This window comes from Schistocerca nitens, chromosome 8 (assembly GCF_023898315.1).
Source record: "Schistocerca nitens isolate TAMUIC-IGC-003100 chromosome 8, iqSchNite1.1, whole genome shotgun sequence".
In the NCBI taxonomy this organism is placed as follows: Eukaryota; Metazoa; Arthropoda; class Insecta; order Orthoptera; family Acrididae; genus Schistocerca; species Schistocerca nitens.
Window position 1 is genome coordinate 519480130 of NC_064621.1, and position 15772 is coordinate 519495901.

The 15772-nt window shown below is 44.2% G+C and overlaps 1 protein-coding gene across 1 annotated transcript in view; it reads left to right on the forward strand.

The window, feature by feature from the left end:
- LOC126198743 (uncharacterized) overlaps nt 1–15772 on the forward strand; it is a 213109-nt gene that overhangs the window by 185494 nt on the left and 11843 nt on the right. The window contains exon 10 of the mRNA XM_049935293.1: nt 1273–1511. Coding sequence (XP_049791250.1) covers nt 1273–1511 — 239 coding nt within the window. The remainder of the gene's footprint in view (nt 1–1272; nt 1512–15772) is intronic.

Genomic DNA, 15772 nt, shown 5'->3' on the forward strand with positions numbered 1-15772 from the left:
AATTTTGACTCAAGGTTTGCCCAAATGGTGCCAAAATGGTGCCAAAAAAACCTCACAACTGAGCAGAAGGACAATTGAAGAAATGTGTATATTTATCTTCTTGAGAGGGTTTCCAATGACCACAAATGGTTCAGCCATGTGATCACAGGTGATAAATCTTGGATTTTTAGTAAAATCCTCAAATAAAGCAGCAAAGTGAGGAGTGGCACATTGAGACATCTCCTCAACCAAAACAAGCTCGAATGAGGAAATCAAAGATTAGAAAAATGTTGATTTGCTTTTTTGACAGTACAGATAGCATGCATAAAGAATTTGTTCCTGCAGGGCAAACTGTCAACCAAGTGCAGACAAGTGGATGCTGCGTCATAACAATGCTCCAAGTCACACAGCCACTTCCATCTCGAAATTTTGACCTCAAAAGGTGCTCTTGTTTTTCCACAGCCCTTGCCCCCTATTCACCTGATCTGAGTTCTTGTGACTTCTTCCTTTTCCAAAAATTGAAAAATGTCTTAAAAAGTCATCATTTTGGGACACTGGGAAACATTCAAAAGAATGTGACTGTCATGTTAAAAGGCTCAACCAGTTGAGGCCCTTCAGCACCACTATCAAGACTGAAAACAACAACTCTGACAGTGTATAGCTGCTGAAGGGAACTACTTGTTATTTGAAAAAAAAATAGAAACTTTTGTAGACAAGAAACCAATCTCATTACTTTTCTCACATACATTGTAGACTGTTTGATATGCTTTGCTTCTTAGTTCTTACCTTTTCTTGTTTTATAAGGTTTTCTTATGGCAGCAATTGGCCAGTCTTGTTTTGCTTTGACTAATCCTTTGTTTGTCCAAATATTCCTTTTCTGGTATCCTTGTGAAAAATTATTGACTCTGAACATCTACACTTGTCTAATTATTGGTCATATTGACCTAACATGCTAAAATGATCATTTGGAGACTCACTAGCTAATGCCTACAAATTATGCTGGATATGCTTCTGAGGATAGGTTTCAGCTGTTGAACTGAACTATACCATTGTGCAGTGGTCATTCACAATGGAGCCCCATCACTACCATTGTACCTTCCCCCACTGTGCTGTCTGCACAGGTACAGGCCAAGTATTTTGCGTACATTTTACCCATACCCTGCAGCTGAGGAAGAGCATTCCAGATAAGCTCAAAATCAGCCTGCCCTCCTTTGTAAGAGGAGGGGATGAAACATCCCAACAAAAGAAAGAGCTGTAGTGTGAAATCACAAGGTTTTGTGTGTCTGTGTGCAGATTGCGCACGCACGCGTCTCCTGCTGGAAGCGGAGGGGCGCCAGGACGGGCTGCCGAGGTGCTGCATCTCTGGTGACTTTGTAGCATGGCAGTGCTGGCGTGGCCGCTGCTACTGTGTGGATAGGCATGGTGCACAGAGTTCATCAGATGTACCAGCCTCAGAGCTGACTTCACTACCCTGCTGGGCCGATGACAACAAGAACGTTTGTGCATCGGACGATGGTGTCTACTCGCAGCAGGTCTGTACTCCACTCACAAAAAGTTTTCACTACTCTACAACAAGCACATACTTCTTTTCTAACTTTGTATTTGTGCTTCCAGTCTCATACACAAGCTTGTTTTACTATAATGTCTTTCTGGTCAAAACAGACTATTTATGGTGGATGTAGATTTATGGGTTTAGTGTTGTGTGGTTGCCAGATCCAGTGATGTACACTATACACCATGTAATAAGTGTGATTTTATCGGTCCAAATCATATATAGTTGATTCCCAATACACACATGTTTACAGTTTCGTGCAAGACCACAGACTGCTCCCAAAGAGCTTGGAAAACAAAGATGTTGATACGTGCCTTGTCAGTAGTTGTCGAATTAGCCCCCACCCCAGAGTGTGGAGCACAAAGACATACATGTAAAGGAAACACCTGGAGAGGGGGTGTTTAAACAGAAACAATACATGACATTAGTAAATGAAGTCCTCGAGCCAGAAACGGATGGTCCTGCCCGACCAGGCAAATCTTCATACAGCAGTGGAGGAATTCAGGGAGAGAAGGCATTGGATTGTGAGGAGCTGGGGTAGCAAACCTGAATGCCTGTTGCGGTACAAAGGACTTAGACCATTGATGGGTCAGCACCAACAGGCAAGGGGCCAGACTGGAGAAGGTGAATGTGGGTCAAGTTGACATGTGGGAAGCTGGCTCATTCATAGAATGGAAAAACATTGTCAGGAAGCACAACAAAAAACACTTTAGAACTACAAATTAAATCAGTGTTGACATTAACTACCACTTCCATAGAGGGGGTGACAGAATCTCCACAAAAATCATTGTCGGCAACGTCACACATTCTGAGGCTGGCCCCTGGTACGTCACTAAATCCTAACAGGGGAGAGGCTGGGGGATGCCTGTAGGAGAGGGAGTCATCACATGCATCACTCTGTAGGGTGATGTCACACATACCTGTAGCACTGTCACTTGACTGGGAGTAGGAAGCATCACACGTGCAGGAATGGTCACACTGTAGATACCTCTAGCGAGGTGGGCGTAGCAGGAGGTGGGGGCCGACTGGGTGGAGTATCGAGCAGTTCTCCTAGAGACTGTGCTGGTTTGAGGTGGCAGACAGATATGGCTTTAGACATGCCGTTAATGAGAACTTAGAACATGTTGTTACATCGCGAGATGACTCTGTGTGGGCCCAAGTATGGAGGGCTGATCACCGGTCCGATGATGTCATCACACACCGTGACGTGAGTGACGATGCTAAGTCCTTGTGCAGGAATATTGGGGGAAGTGAGTGTGGGTGAGGAAGGGGTACGCAAATGCTAGTGATTAGCTGCTTAACATGCCTGATGAAGGTCGAGTCACAGATTTGATCCGGAAGGAATGAAGGCTCGACTAACTTTGCTGGGAGTGTTAGGGGTTCTCTGTATAGGATTCTGCCAGAGACGCGACAACGTCCTCTTTATATGCAGCCCGAATGCTTAACACTACCCACGGTGTGGCGTCGGCCCACTCACCTTCGTGGCAAAGCCTATTGTTCTGGGTGTAGTATGCTGTTGTCCTAAATCATTTCACCCCACACAGTTCACAAAGTTGTCAGAAGAGGGTGAATTAAAACTGGCAGCCCTGCTCAGTGGTGATAGAAGCTGGGCAGCCAAAGCGCGAGATCCACATTAAGAAAAGGTCTCAGGTCACTGCGTCTGATGTGATAGTAGTGAGGGGAATTACGTCTACCCTGCAGATAAACCTGTTGATGTCAGACAGTATGTAACGAATGGAGCCCGAGGAGGTAAGGGCCCGACGATATTGATGTGTATGTACTGAAATCTTTGTTTTGCCAAGTCGAACGTTCTGATAGAGGATTGTGCATGACATTCTACTTTTGCACACTGACAAGCCACACATGCTCGTGCCCAACTGCAACATTATTGTATCAAGTCAGGCTAAATTAAACATTCAGATACCAGACATGCGGTGCTAAGTATGCCAGGGTGTGCCAAGTCGTGAATACTATTAGAAATGTCCAGGGAGAGAGGTGTGGGAATCATTGGATGTATGCGTCCTGTTGAAATGTCACACCAGATGGGTGACGAGAACGTGGGAAGTGTCCATAACTTGAGTTTCAGTCCTGCTTTAGTATCAGAGTGCAATGCAACAAGTTTAGTATCATCTTTTTGCAATCTAGGGAGTTCACTGAGGTCCAGCTGTGAAGATAATACTGACACACAAGATAAAAAATCGGCCACAACATTGTCTGCCCCTCTGACATAATGTATGTCATTCATAAACTGGCATATGAGGTCCATATGATGGAAGCGTCTCGGGATGAATCCTCATCTGGATTGAGGAAAGCCTATACGAGCAGTTCGTGATCAGTAAATGCCACAAGATGACGACCTTCGATATCATTTTGGGAATGTTTGATAGTGGTGTCAATAGCAAACAGTTTCTGGTTGAAACTCGACCATTTGCATTGAGAATCAGACAGTTTCTGGAAGAAAAATCTGTGTGACTGTACAACAGAACCCACAGATTGCTGAAGCACCACCCCCACTGTTGCCTCGCTCGCATTTGTAGTAAGCGAGATTGGAGCATCAGGGATGGGGTGAGTGAGCTTAAAGGCCTTGTCTAAGGATGACTTGAGGTTATCAAATGCATGTCACATGTTGGGAGTCTATATGACCGTCGAAGACCCTGAAGTTTTTTTGCTTGTGAGAGCGTCCGTCAGTGGGGCTTCTATGTCAGCAGCTTGGAGAATGTGTTTGCAGTAGTAATTTACAGTTCCTAGGAAGTGACAGAGGCCCTGAAAGTCTTTGGGCAAAGGCACACTAACAGCCTCGACCCGTTCAGGTAGGGGGCGGATGCAGTTGGCAGAAACCACGTGGCCCAGAAAAGTGACACTAGTGCAGTGCTATTGTGACTTAGCATTGTTCCATGTAATACTATTTGCTTGTGAGAGTTGTAACACTGTATTTAAGTGGAGTTCATGTTCCTTGAGTGAGGAAGAAAAAATTAACAAGTCATGCAGGTACACATACGCAAAGTCCAGTTTTCCAACCAACAAGTCAATGAACCATTGCCACATCTGTGCAGCGTTTTTAAGACCAAACAGCATAAACAGATACTCAAAGAATCTGAATGGGGTGATGATGGAGGTTTTATCAACATCCTCGGATGCCATTGGCAGTTGGTGGTACACCTTGTGACAGTCGATTACACTGAAAATTTGTGCCCCGTGCTGTTGGGAAGCAGAATCTTGAATATTATGGGATAATTATCTAACATTGTTCTGGTTTTAAGTGCTCGATAGTCTGTGCAGAGATGGAAGGTGTCATCTTTCTTGGCACAAAATCAATGGGTGATGACCAACTACTAGAAGAAAGGTGAAAAATCTTACTTTCTAAAAGTTGCTGAATAATCACTTTGACGTGTTTAATTTTTCTGGGTTTAAATACCTAGCCTTTGCACACTCTGGTGGACCTTCCATGATATTGATTCTATGGAAAGTACCATTGTCAATTGCAAACACCAATGGGGATGATGCACCCGCACCCAATGAAGTATGCACATGCATAGATTCTATGGGCACATGCTTGTGTTTCCCCGGTCAGCGGATCAGCAGCAGTGACAGTGATCCACTGGTAGTCCCTGTTGTGGAGCTCGGTGGCATACTTGTTGGTGTCGTGAACACAGTGTCTGTCCAGCAGTAGAAAAGTCTCACGGCGTCGGCAGTGGGAGCAAGGATGTGGTGCAGTGGCTGGGGGCATGGCCATGTGTGACAGCTGGGCGACCTGCTTACAAGAGCCCATGAGCTCGGCTTGCACGGTGGCGATGCGTAAGTGGAGGGCTTTGTTGTTGTCCTGAAGCTCGTCATTGTGCTAATTTAAGAGAGAGCACTGCAACGGCACCTTCAGCTAGCTCACACAATAGGACGAGAGGAAAGAAATATCAGAACTGGTGGTGCAGTCTACCGAGTTAAAGATTAGTGTACCTCAATGTATGTTAGGTGAAAGAGCATGAGCTAAGAGAAAATCCACCCCGAGCAACAGTTCATCTGCTTCGGCAATAATGAAATTCCACTGTAAGGGAGTGTTAATGTCCTGCAGTTTGAGGTTTAAATTAGTTATGCTATGAGATTGGATCAAAGAATTATTGGCAGCTTGAGCTGTTTAAGGCAAGGCTGATGGTCGAATTTAATACCTGCGGACAAAGGTATGACACTGACCTCGACCCCCATGTTGACTAGAAATGAGAGACAAGACAGTGCATCTTTCACGTACAAGTGTCCTGGAGCATGAGATGAAGAAGTATTAAGAGACAGGCATCTGTGGGATGCAACGAAGCCCATAGAATCTGAATGGGGTTGCGGTATTAGTTTGGGAATACGGCATGGGGAACAACATTTCTTAGCCACGTCGCGCGGGAATGGAAATAGCGCCAAGCAGAGCAGTGCGTAGCATCATCTGTCGAGCTGCATGAGGCCAAAATGGCAGTGGAGAGGGTCGTGTTCCTAGATCTCTCCAACAGCAGCGCCACAGTAGAGCTGGTAGGCGAGGAGTTACGGAGGCAGCTGCCAGACGGCATTGGCTCCGCATGCAAACATGGAGCAACTCATGCGCACTCTGTACCAATCAATTGAAACTACAGCACAGGTATGCCAAACCCTGAGGCCTGAGGGGCCCCCCGGGGTGTGGGGGTACGCAGGGTTGGCAGGATGTTGTAAACCTGGTCTGTGATCTTCAGATAAGTGGCCAGTGGGGCCGAAGTTAGATGGAGAAGATGAATTGAACTTTTGGAGATAGTTTGAGCAACCAGAAGGTCCGGCATATGATGTGTGTCAGTCGTAGTACGAAGATGACACCAGAGCTGTGACGGGTATCTGGAACCCAGTGACTCACGACTGACGATGAGGCAGATAGCTTCCTCTGTAGATCTGGATAGGCACTCGAGGATGGTGCATGGGGTGAACACATATTTGTCGACAACAGGAGGCGAAGCCACAATATTGCAGATCAGGTCTGGTTCATCAAGGAGGTGACACAGTAAGCAAAGGAATTTAGAGTCGTCATCAGCGATGCTGTGCCGCAGGACAAGGTTGACCAAGGCAAACTATGTGCGTGGGTGGTTCTTGCTAAGGGGCAGTAGTTTAGGCTAATGGATGGGGGAGCCTTGGTGTCATGGTTTGTCAGAAGCTGCCACTCCTTGTCCATAGGTCTGCAGCAGAAGTGGCTTCAGTGCAGTAGCAGTGTACCAGTCCATGACACTGTCAGTAGCATATGGCATGGCAGGCACGGTAGACACAGCTGGCTTAACCGTGGTCAAGAAATCAATGAGTCGGGTGTTTGATGGAGCAACACCAACAGGCATAGAATGGACCAGTGTGGAAGGGTCAACCGTAGTGGACCAATGTGCAGAAAATGATAGAGTACAGTTTCCGGGCCCCTCCCCCTACATGTGCATTAAAGTTGTTGAAATCACCTAACGTTTGAGGAACATACACGGCAGACATATCGGGAATGGTCTGTGCCATTGGAAACACTCATAAAGCGGATGCTGGTAGTGTGTACAGGTGGGGTTGGGGTAGGGGGGGCTGGCTCAAAATCCAGAGTTCCGTTATAAACATGAAATTTTGCTGTCCTGAGCATCCAGCTTGATTTGTAAGGCCACTGACTCAGGTGGAAAGTTTACACTGGCACTTGATAAATTTGTAAACATAGTAACTGGTGTTTGAGCCCATTGTGTCGGCCATTGTTGAGCACTCAGTACATGCGGTAAGTTCACATTCAACGTAAAATGTTCACATGCAAAGTTTTGTTCACCAAGAATGTTCTGTTGGTATGGAACACTGCCACACAGCGGCAGATTCATGTAGTATAACAAAAAGTTTTTGTTTGTACCTGATGCCGGTACACAGGGCTGTGGAAATGTAGAAACACTGTCCTGTTGGGTACAGCTATTGGTGTGTTCAGAAACTGCTTCAAACAATTATGAACACAAGGTGGAAAATTGGAAAACGATGCTGGGGCATCCATTGGGAAACCTAGTTAGCTCATGTGCAATCTAACAGGCAGCAAGCAGTTCATTGTGTAATGCATGATGGAATGAGAGTTCATTGTATCACTCATGAATAAATTCAGCGTCACCAGGACGGGCAAAAGAGTTAACCAATTCTTGCTACATTCACTCACACTATACTAATGGATTATATGTGTTCTTAATCTTTGTTTTATCCCCCCCATGAACCATGGACCATGCCGTTGGTGGGGAGGACATGCAGCTTTACTGTATGATTAAATGATGATGGCGTCCTCTTGGGTGAAATATTCCGGAGGTAAAATAGTCCCCCATTCGGATCTCCGGGAGGGGACTACTCAAGAGGACGTCGTTATCAGGAGAAAGAAAACTGGCGTTCTATGGATCGGAGCATGGAATGTCAGATCCTTAATCGGGCAGGTAGGTTAGAAAATTTAAAAAGGGAAATGGATAGGTTAAAGTTAGATATAGTGGGAATTAGTGAAGTTCGGTGGCAGGAGGAACAAGACTTTTGGTCAGGTGATTACAGGGTTATAAATACAAAATCAAATAGAGGTAATGCAGGAGTAGGTTTAATAATGAATAAAAAAATAGGAGTGCGGGTTAGCTACTACAAACAGCATAGTGAATGCATTATTGTGGCCAAGATAGACACAAAGCCCATGCCTACTACAGTAGTACAAGTTTATATGCCAACTAGCTCTGCAGATGATGAAGAAATTGATGAAATGTATGACGAGATAAAAGAAATTATTCAGGTAGTGAAGGGAGACGAAAATTTAATAGTCATGGGTGACTGGATTTCGTCAGTAGGAAAAGGGAGAGATGGAAACATAGTAGGTGAATATGGATTGGGGGGAAGAAATGAAAGAGGAAGCCGCCTTGTAGAATTTTGCACAGAGCATAACTTAATCTTTGGCTAACACTTGGTTCAAGAATCATAAAAGAAGGTTGTACACCTAGAAGAATCCTGGAGATACTAAAAGGTATCAGATAGATTATATAATGGTAAGACAGAGATTTAGGAACCAGGTTTTAAATTGTAAGACATTTCCAGGGGCAGATATGGATTCTGACCACAATCTCTTGGTTATGAACTGCAGATTGAAACTGAAGAAACTGCAAAAAGGTGGGAATTTAAGGAGATGGGACCTGGGTAAACTGAAAGAACCAGAGGTTGTAGAGAGTTTCAGGGAGAGCATAAGGGAACAATTGACAGGAATGGGGGAAAGAAATACAGTAGAAGAAGAATGGGTAGCTCTGAGGGATGAAGTAGTGAAAGCAGCAGACGATCACGTAGGTAAAAAGACGAGGGCTAATAGAAATCCTTGGGTAACAGAAGAAATATTGAATTTAATTGATGAAAGGAGAAAATATAAAAATGCAGTAAATGAAGCAGGCAAAAAGGAATACAAACATCTCAAAAATGAAATCGACAGGAAGTGCAAAATGGCTAAGCAGGGATGGCTAGAGGACAAATGTGAGGATGTAGAGGCTTGTCTCACTAGGGGTAAGATAGATACTGCCTACAGGAAAATTAAAGAGACCTTTGGAGAACAGAGAACCACTTGTATGAATATCAAGAGCTCAGATGGCAACCCAGTGCTAAGCAAAGAAGGGAAGGCAGAAAGGTGGAAGGAGTATATAGAGGGTTTATACAAGGGTGATGTACTTGAGGACAATATTGTGGAAATGGAAGAGGATGTAGATGAAGATGAAATGGGAGATACGATACTGCGTGAAGAATTTGACAGAGCACTGAAAGACCTGAGTCGAAACAAGGCCCCGGGAGTAGACAACATTCCATTAGAACTACTGACGGCCTTGGGAGAGCCAGTCCTGACAAACTCTACCATCTGGTGAGCAAGATGTATGAGACAGGTGAAAAATACCCTCAGACTTCAAGAAGAATATAATAATTCCAATCCCAAAGAAAGCAGGTGTTGACAGATGTGAAAATTACCGAACTATCAGTTTAATAAGTCACAGCTGCAAAATACTAACGCGAATTCTTTACAGACGAATGGAAAAACTGGTAGAAGCGGACCTCGGGGAAGATCAGTTTGGATTCCGTAGAAATGTTGGAACACGTGAGGCAATACTAACCTTACGACTTATCTTAGAAGAAAGATTAAGAAAAGGCAAACCTACGTTTCTAGCATTTGTAGACTTAGAGAAAGCTTTTGACAATGTTGACTGGAATACTCTCTTCCACATTCTAAAGGTGGCAGGAGTAAAACACTGGGAGCGAAAGGCTATTTACAATTTGTACAGAAACCAGATGGCAGTTATAAAAGTCGAGGGGCATGAAAGGGAAGCAGTGGTTGGGAAAGGATTGAGACAGGGTTGTAGCCTCTCCCTGATGTTATTCAATCTGTATATTGAGCAAGCAGTAAAGGAAACAAAAGAAAAATTCGGAGTAGGTATTAAAATTCATGGAGAAGAAGTAAAAACTCTGAGGTTCACCGATGACATTGTAATTCTGTCAGAGACAGCAAAGGACTTGGAAGAGCAGTTGAACGGAATGGACAGTGTCTTGAAAGGAGGATATAAGATGAACATCAACAAAAGCAAAACAAGGATAATGGAATGTAGTCAAATTAAATCGGGTGATGCTGAGGGAATTAGATTAGGAAATGAGACACTTAAAGTAGTAAAGGAGTTTTGCTATTTAGGGAGTAAAATAACTGATGATGGTCGTAGTAGAGAGGATATAAAATGTAGACTGGCAATGGCAAGGAAATCGTTTCTGAAGAAGAGAAATTTGTTAACATCGAGTATAGATTTAAGTGTCAGGAAGTCATTTCTGAAAGTATTTGTATGGAGTGTAGCCATGTATGGAAGTGAAACATGGACAATAACTAGTATGGACAAGAAGAGAATAGAAGCTTTCGAAATGTGGTGCTACAGAGGAATGCTGAAGATAAGGTGGGTAGATCACGTAACTAATGAGGAGGTATTGAATAGGATTGGGGAGAAGAGAAGTTTGTGGCACAACTTGACTGGAAGAAGGGATCGGTTGGTAGGACATGTTTTGAGGCATCAAGGGATCACAAATTTAGCATTGGAGGGCAGCATGGAGGGTAAAAATCGTAGAGGGAGACCAAGAGATGAATACACTAAGCAGATTCAGAAGGATGTAGGTTGCAGTTGTTACTGGGAGATGAAGAAGCTTGCACAGGATAGGGTAGCATGGAGAGTTGCATCAAACCAGTCTCAGGACTGAAGACCACAGCAGCAGCAGCATCCTTTACTTTGTTTTCATGACACATTGTGAAGGATCTGATATTTTTCCTACAAGTGTTTGCCCACAAGAGGGACTAAATATCTAAAAGCAAAAAAAATCTGGGTTTTACAACACCTGCACAAAGAAAAAAGCCTATACTGTGCTGAGATAAAAATATATGTAGATAATAGTCTTTAATGAAACTGCACTGTGGAAAAGTCAGCTCTGTTGAATGAGAAAAATAGCTGCATACATTATTTGTCATTTTGAAAGAAAACTAGACACAAAAGCATAAACCTGCATTTCCTCTGGAAACAAAAACTAGCATATGCATCTCCCCCAACCCCACACTAACCAGTTAACTGTCCTATGAAAATACCTACAGCTCACTCTGAGACATTTAACTTTCTGGCATCTTGCATCTTCCTCAGCACAGCCCAAGAGCTTGTGCAATTGCCGCTGGTGGATTTCCTGTCATTCTGTATGCATTAGTTTGACATATCAGGTCTTGGATCATTTGTGTGTGTACACAAATACTTATCACACTATATAACTCAGCCCTTCTCTGGCAATGAATGAATTGGTTGAAGGAGTGTTGCAGATTACTAGACAATTTTTTATTGCTTCCTTAAAAATCATAGCCACTGTTTACGAAACTCTCACTACTGCATTGCAAGGTGACTGAACAAAGGGTAAAAAATCTATTACCACCTTAGCTGCTAAACAGTAAAACACATGGTAGCATTGTAGAAGGTGCTGTGTATGCAAGGTGTGTAAGATTGGAAAGAACATAACACTAAGCTGAGCCATGTACTCCTGCTGGCGGAATTGTCATGGCAAAATTTGGATGTCATCTGTCTGTCAAAATCCTGTCGTAAGAGAATAGTGGTCAGCTCAGATAATGAACATGCGTCACTCAATGGAAGGGTGGAAGGCTTCACTGTCTCATAGATGGTGAGCAATTCCCAATCAAATGTGGCCCATTTGTGCTGGGGTCAGATAGCTTCATGGAAAATAGGGCAAGTGGCTGCCAAGAGTCTCCAACATGCTGTTGAAGTATTGCACTGATCATGGACTGACTCACATCAGCGATGACAGTGAGGGTGAAGGGAGGGGAGTGTTCCAGGAGGGCCGCATTGACAGGGTTGCACTTAGTGCTCTCAAAACTGACTGAAACAGGCAGAGTCAACAGAATGGGATTTTTATCCTTTGTTTGGTTGCCTTGCAGTGGCAGTGGTGAGAGGCTCCTGAACAGAGGCCACAATTTTAAGAAAGAAAAACATTGCCTAGTAATCTGCAGCGTTCCTTATATGTCATGGGACATGGAAATTCCAACTTTCTCTGGCAGGGGACTTGGGCCGGAAGTGGAAATGGTGTGCCCTAAGAATTTAATCTCATCTATCCTGAAACACATTTTTCTATGTTGAGAACAGCCCCTACTCTTTCCATGAGGACAAAAATCTCCCTGATGTGCCGGTGGTGTTCAGCTAGCCATATCATAGGAGTAGGTACATTGATGATGAATTCGAAAGTAAAGTTCTATGTACTGACCTGGCAGAAAATCCTAAGAAATTTTGGTCTTATGTCAAAGAGGTAGGTGCATCAAAACAAAAAGTCCAGACACTCTGTGACCAAAATGGTACTGAAACAGAGGATGACAGACTAAAGGCCAAAATACTAAATGTCTTTTTCCAAAACTGTTTCACAGAGGAAGACTGCACTGTAGTTCCTTCTCTAGATTGTCGCACAGATGACAAAATGGTAGATATCGAAATAGATGACAGAGGGATAGAAAAACAATTAAAATCACTCAAAAGAGGAAAGGCCGCTGGACCTGATGGGATACCAGTTCGATTTTACACAGAGTATGTGAAGAGACTTGCCCCCTTCTTGCAGCAGTGTACCGTAGGTCTCTAGAAGAACGTAGCATTGAAAATGATTGGAAAAGGGCACAGGTCATCCGCATTTTCAAGAAGGGACGTCGAACAGATGTGCAGAACTATAGACCTATATCTCTAATGTCGATCAGTTGTAGAATTTTGGAACACGTACTATGTTTGAGTATAACGACTTTTCTGGAGATTAGAAATCTACTCTGTAGGAATCATCAGGGGTTTCAAAAAAGACGACCATGTGAAACCCAGCTCGCACTAGTCGTCCACGAGACTCAGAGGGCCATAGACATGGGTCCCCAGATAGATGCCGTGTTTCTTGACTTCTGCAAGGCGTTCGATACAGTTCCCCACAGTTGTTTAATGAACAAAGTAAGAGCAGGACTATTAGACCAATTGTGTGATTGGATTGAAGAGTTCCTAGATAACAGAACGTAGCATGTCATTCTCAATGGAGAAAAGTTTTCCGAAGTAAGAGTGATTTCAGGTGCGCCGCAGGAGAGTGTCATAGGACCATTGCTATTCATGATATACATAAATGACCTTGTGGATAACATCGGAAATTCGCTGAGGCTTTTTGTGGATGATGGTGTAGTATATCGAGAGGTTATAACAATGGAAAATTGTACTGAAATGAAGGAGGATCTGCAACGAATTGATGCATGGTGCAGGGAATGGCAATTGAATCTCAATGTAGACAAGTGCAATGTGCTGTGAATACATAGAAAGAAAGATCTTTTATCATTTAGCTACAATATAGCAGGTCAGCAACTAGAAGCAGTTAATTCCATAAATTATCTGGGAGTAGGCATTTGGAGTGATTTGAAATGGAATGATCATATAAAATTGATCATTAGTAAAGCAGATGCCAGACTGAGATTTATTGGAAGGATCCTAAGGAAATGCAATCCGAAAACAAAAGAAGTAGGTTACAGTACACTTGTTCGCCCACTGCTTGAATATAATCACCAGTGTGGGATCCATACCAGATAGGGTTGATAGATGAAATAGAGAAGATCCAACGGAGAGCAGTGCTCTTCATTACAGGATCATTTAGTAATCGCAAAAGTGTTACGGAGATGATAGATAAACTCCAGTGGAAGACTCTGCAGGAGAGATGCTCAGTAGCTCGGTACGGGCTTTTGTTGAAGTTTCGAGAACATACTTTCACTGAGGAGTCAAGCAGTATATTACTCCCTCCTACTTATATATCACGAAGAAACCACGAGGATAAAATCAGAGAGATTAGAGCCCACACAGAGGCATACCGACAATCTTTCTTTCCATGAACAATATGAGACTGGAATAGAAGGGTGAACCGATAGAGGTACTCAAAGTATCCTCTGCCACACACCGTCAGGTGGCTTGTGGAGTACGGAGTATGGATGTAGATGTAGATGTAGATTATGAAGATGATATTTGGTTTGTGGGGTGCTCAACTGTGTCGCTGTCAGCACCCGTACAAATTCCTCAATCTTTTCACTGTCCAGTCTTGCCACTTTCCTGAATGACGATGAAATGATGAGGACAACTCAAACACCTACTCCCCAGGCAGAGAAAATCCCCGACTTGGCCAAAAATTGAACCCAGGACCCCATGATCCAGAGGCAGCAATGCTAGCCTCTAGACCACGAGCTGCAGGTGAGTTAATAAGAATATTATCCAGGTAGGCAAATCAGCCCAGTGTGTCACTGAGGACGTCATCTAAGAAATGTTTCTGAACTTCATGAACTGGCTTTCAAAGAGGTCAAAAGATGTAATATGGGCATCCTATCAATGTCCTCCAAAGCAACCAGATCCGTGTGAAAGTTTTCAGGCAGTCTGTTGTACTAAAAATGGTGGAGCCAGAGATCTTGTCACTATAGCTGTGTATGAGTGGGATGGGATAATAGCTGAAAATGGCTCTCACATTAAGCTACCAATAATCACCACAAGAACACCAGCTCCCATTCTTCTTAGGTGCTAGATGAACTGTTGAGGACCAAGATCTTTTGGATGGGTGGAAGATTCTGTCAGCAGTGGAGGTCTCAAATTCTGCCCATGCAAACTTGCACTTGTCAGGCAGAAGAGCATGGGTGTGGCAGTGAACCAGTGGGCCAAAGGAAGAAAGTTGTTTGATGGTGAAGTGGGCAGTGGGATGGGAAGAACAGGGGCTCGAGCTACCCGACGCACTGTTGACCACACGACACTGCATGAGGGTGAGGAGAAGACTGTAATGGGAGATAAATCTGCACCAAGGATCAGGCAGGTGATATCAGCCACAGTGAAAGCCAAAAGGTGCTCTTCAAAGGCGAAGATAAACAAGATGGGTGTGGGGACTGCATGAGTAGATGATGGAGCCATTTACAGCAATGAGAAGGAAGGATGGTATGTTGGACAAGGGAAGGAGTTTGCACAGCAACATTAACAAGTCAGAGACAGTCTCGATAAGGTAAAGTGAATGGCAGGGTGGGATTACAGCAATTGGCCAAAAACAGCAGGTGCTGGTAAATTCCTGAGCAGCCGGAAACACCTATTGTCAGTTGCTAACTGTGTTTGGGTACCATGAGCATGGTGGCCTGCAGTTGCCAGGATCACTGCTGAAGCACTCATGAGACCAGCACGTGGGCCTAGCATCATGTGGTTCGAGGGGGGAGGGGATTGCTACAGTCGTATGGTCCATGAGGGTAAAGACTTTGGCTGCAAGGGAGGGGAAGGAAACCAATGTGCACTCCACGTGCATACCGGGGGGAGTCATTCCAGAAGTGGAAAGGGTCCTTCTAGATGCCATGAAGGGTACAGGGTGCACCCATCTGCATGTTGGCACCAATGATGTGTGTCGCTATGGATCAGAGGAAATAATCTCTGGCTTCTGGAGGCTATCTGATTTGGTGAAGACTGCCAGTCTCGCAAGCGGGATGAAAGCAGAGCTCACCATCTGCAGCATTGTCAACAGGACTGACTGCGGACCATTGGTACAGAGCTCAGTGGAGGGTCTGAATCAGAGGCTGAGACGATTCTGTGACCGTGTGAGCTGCAGATTCCTCGACTTGTGCCATAGGGTGGTGGGGTTTCGGGTTCCACTGGATAGGTCAGCAATCCACTACACACAGCAGGCAGTTACACGGGTTGCAGGGGTTGTGTGGCGTTG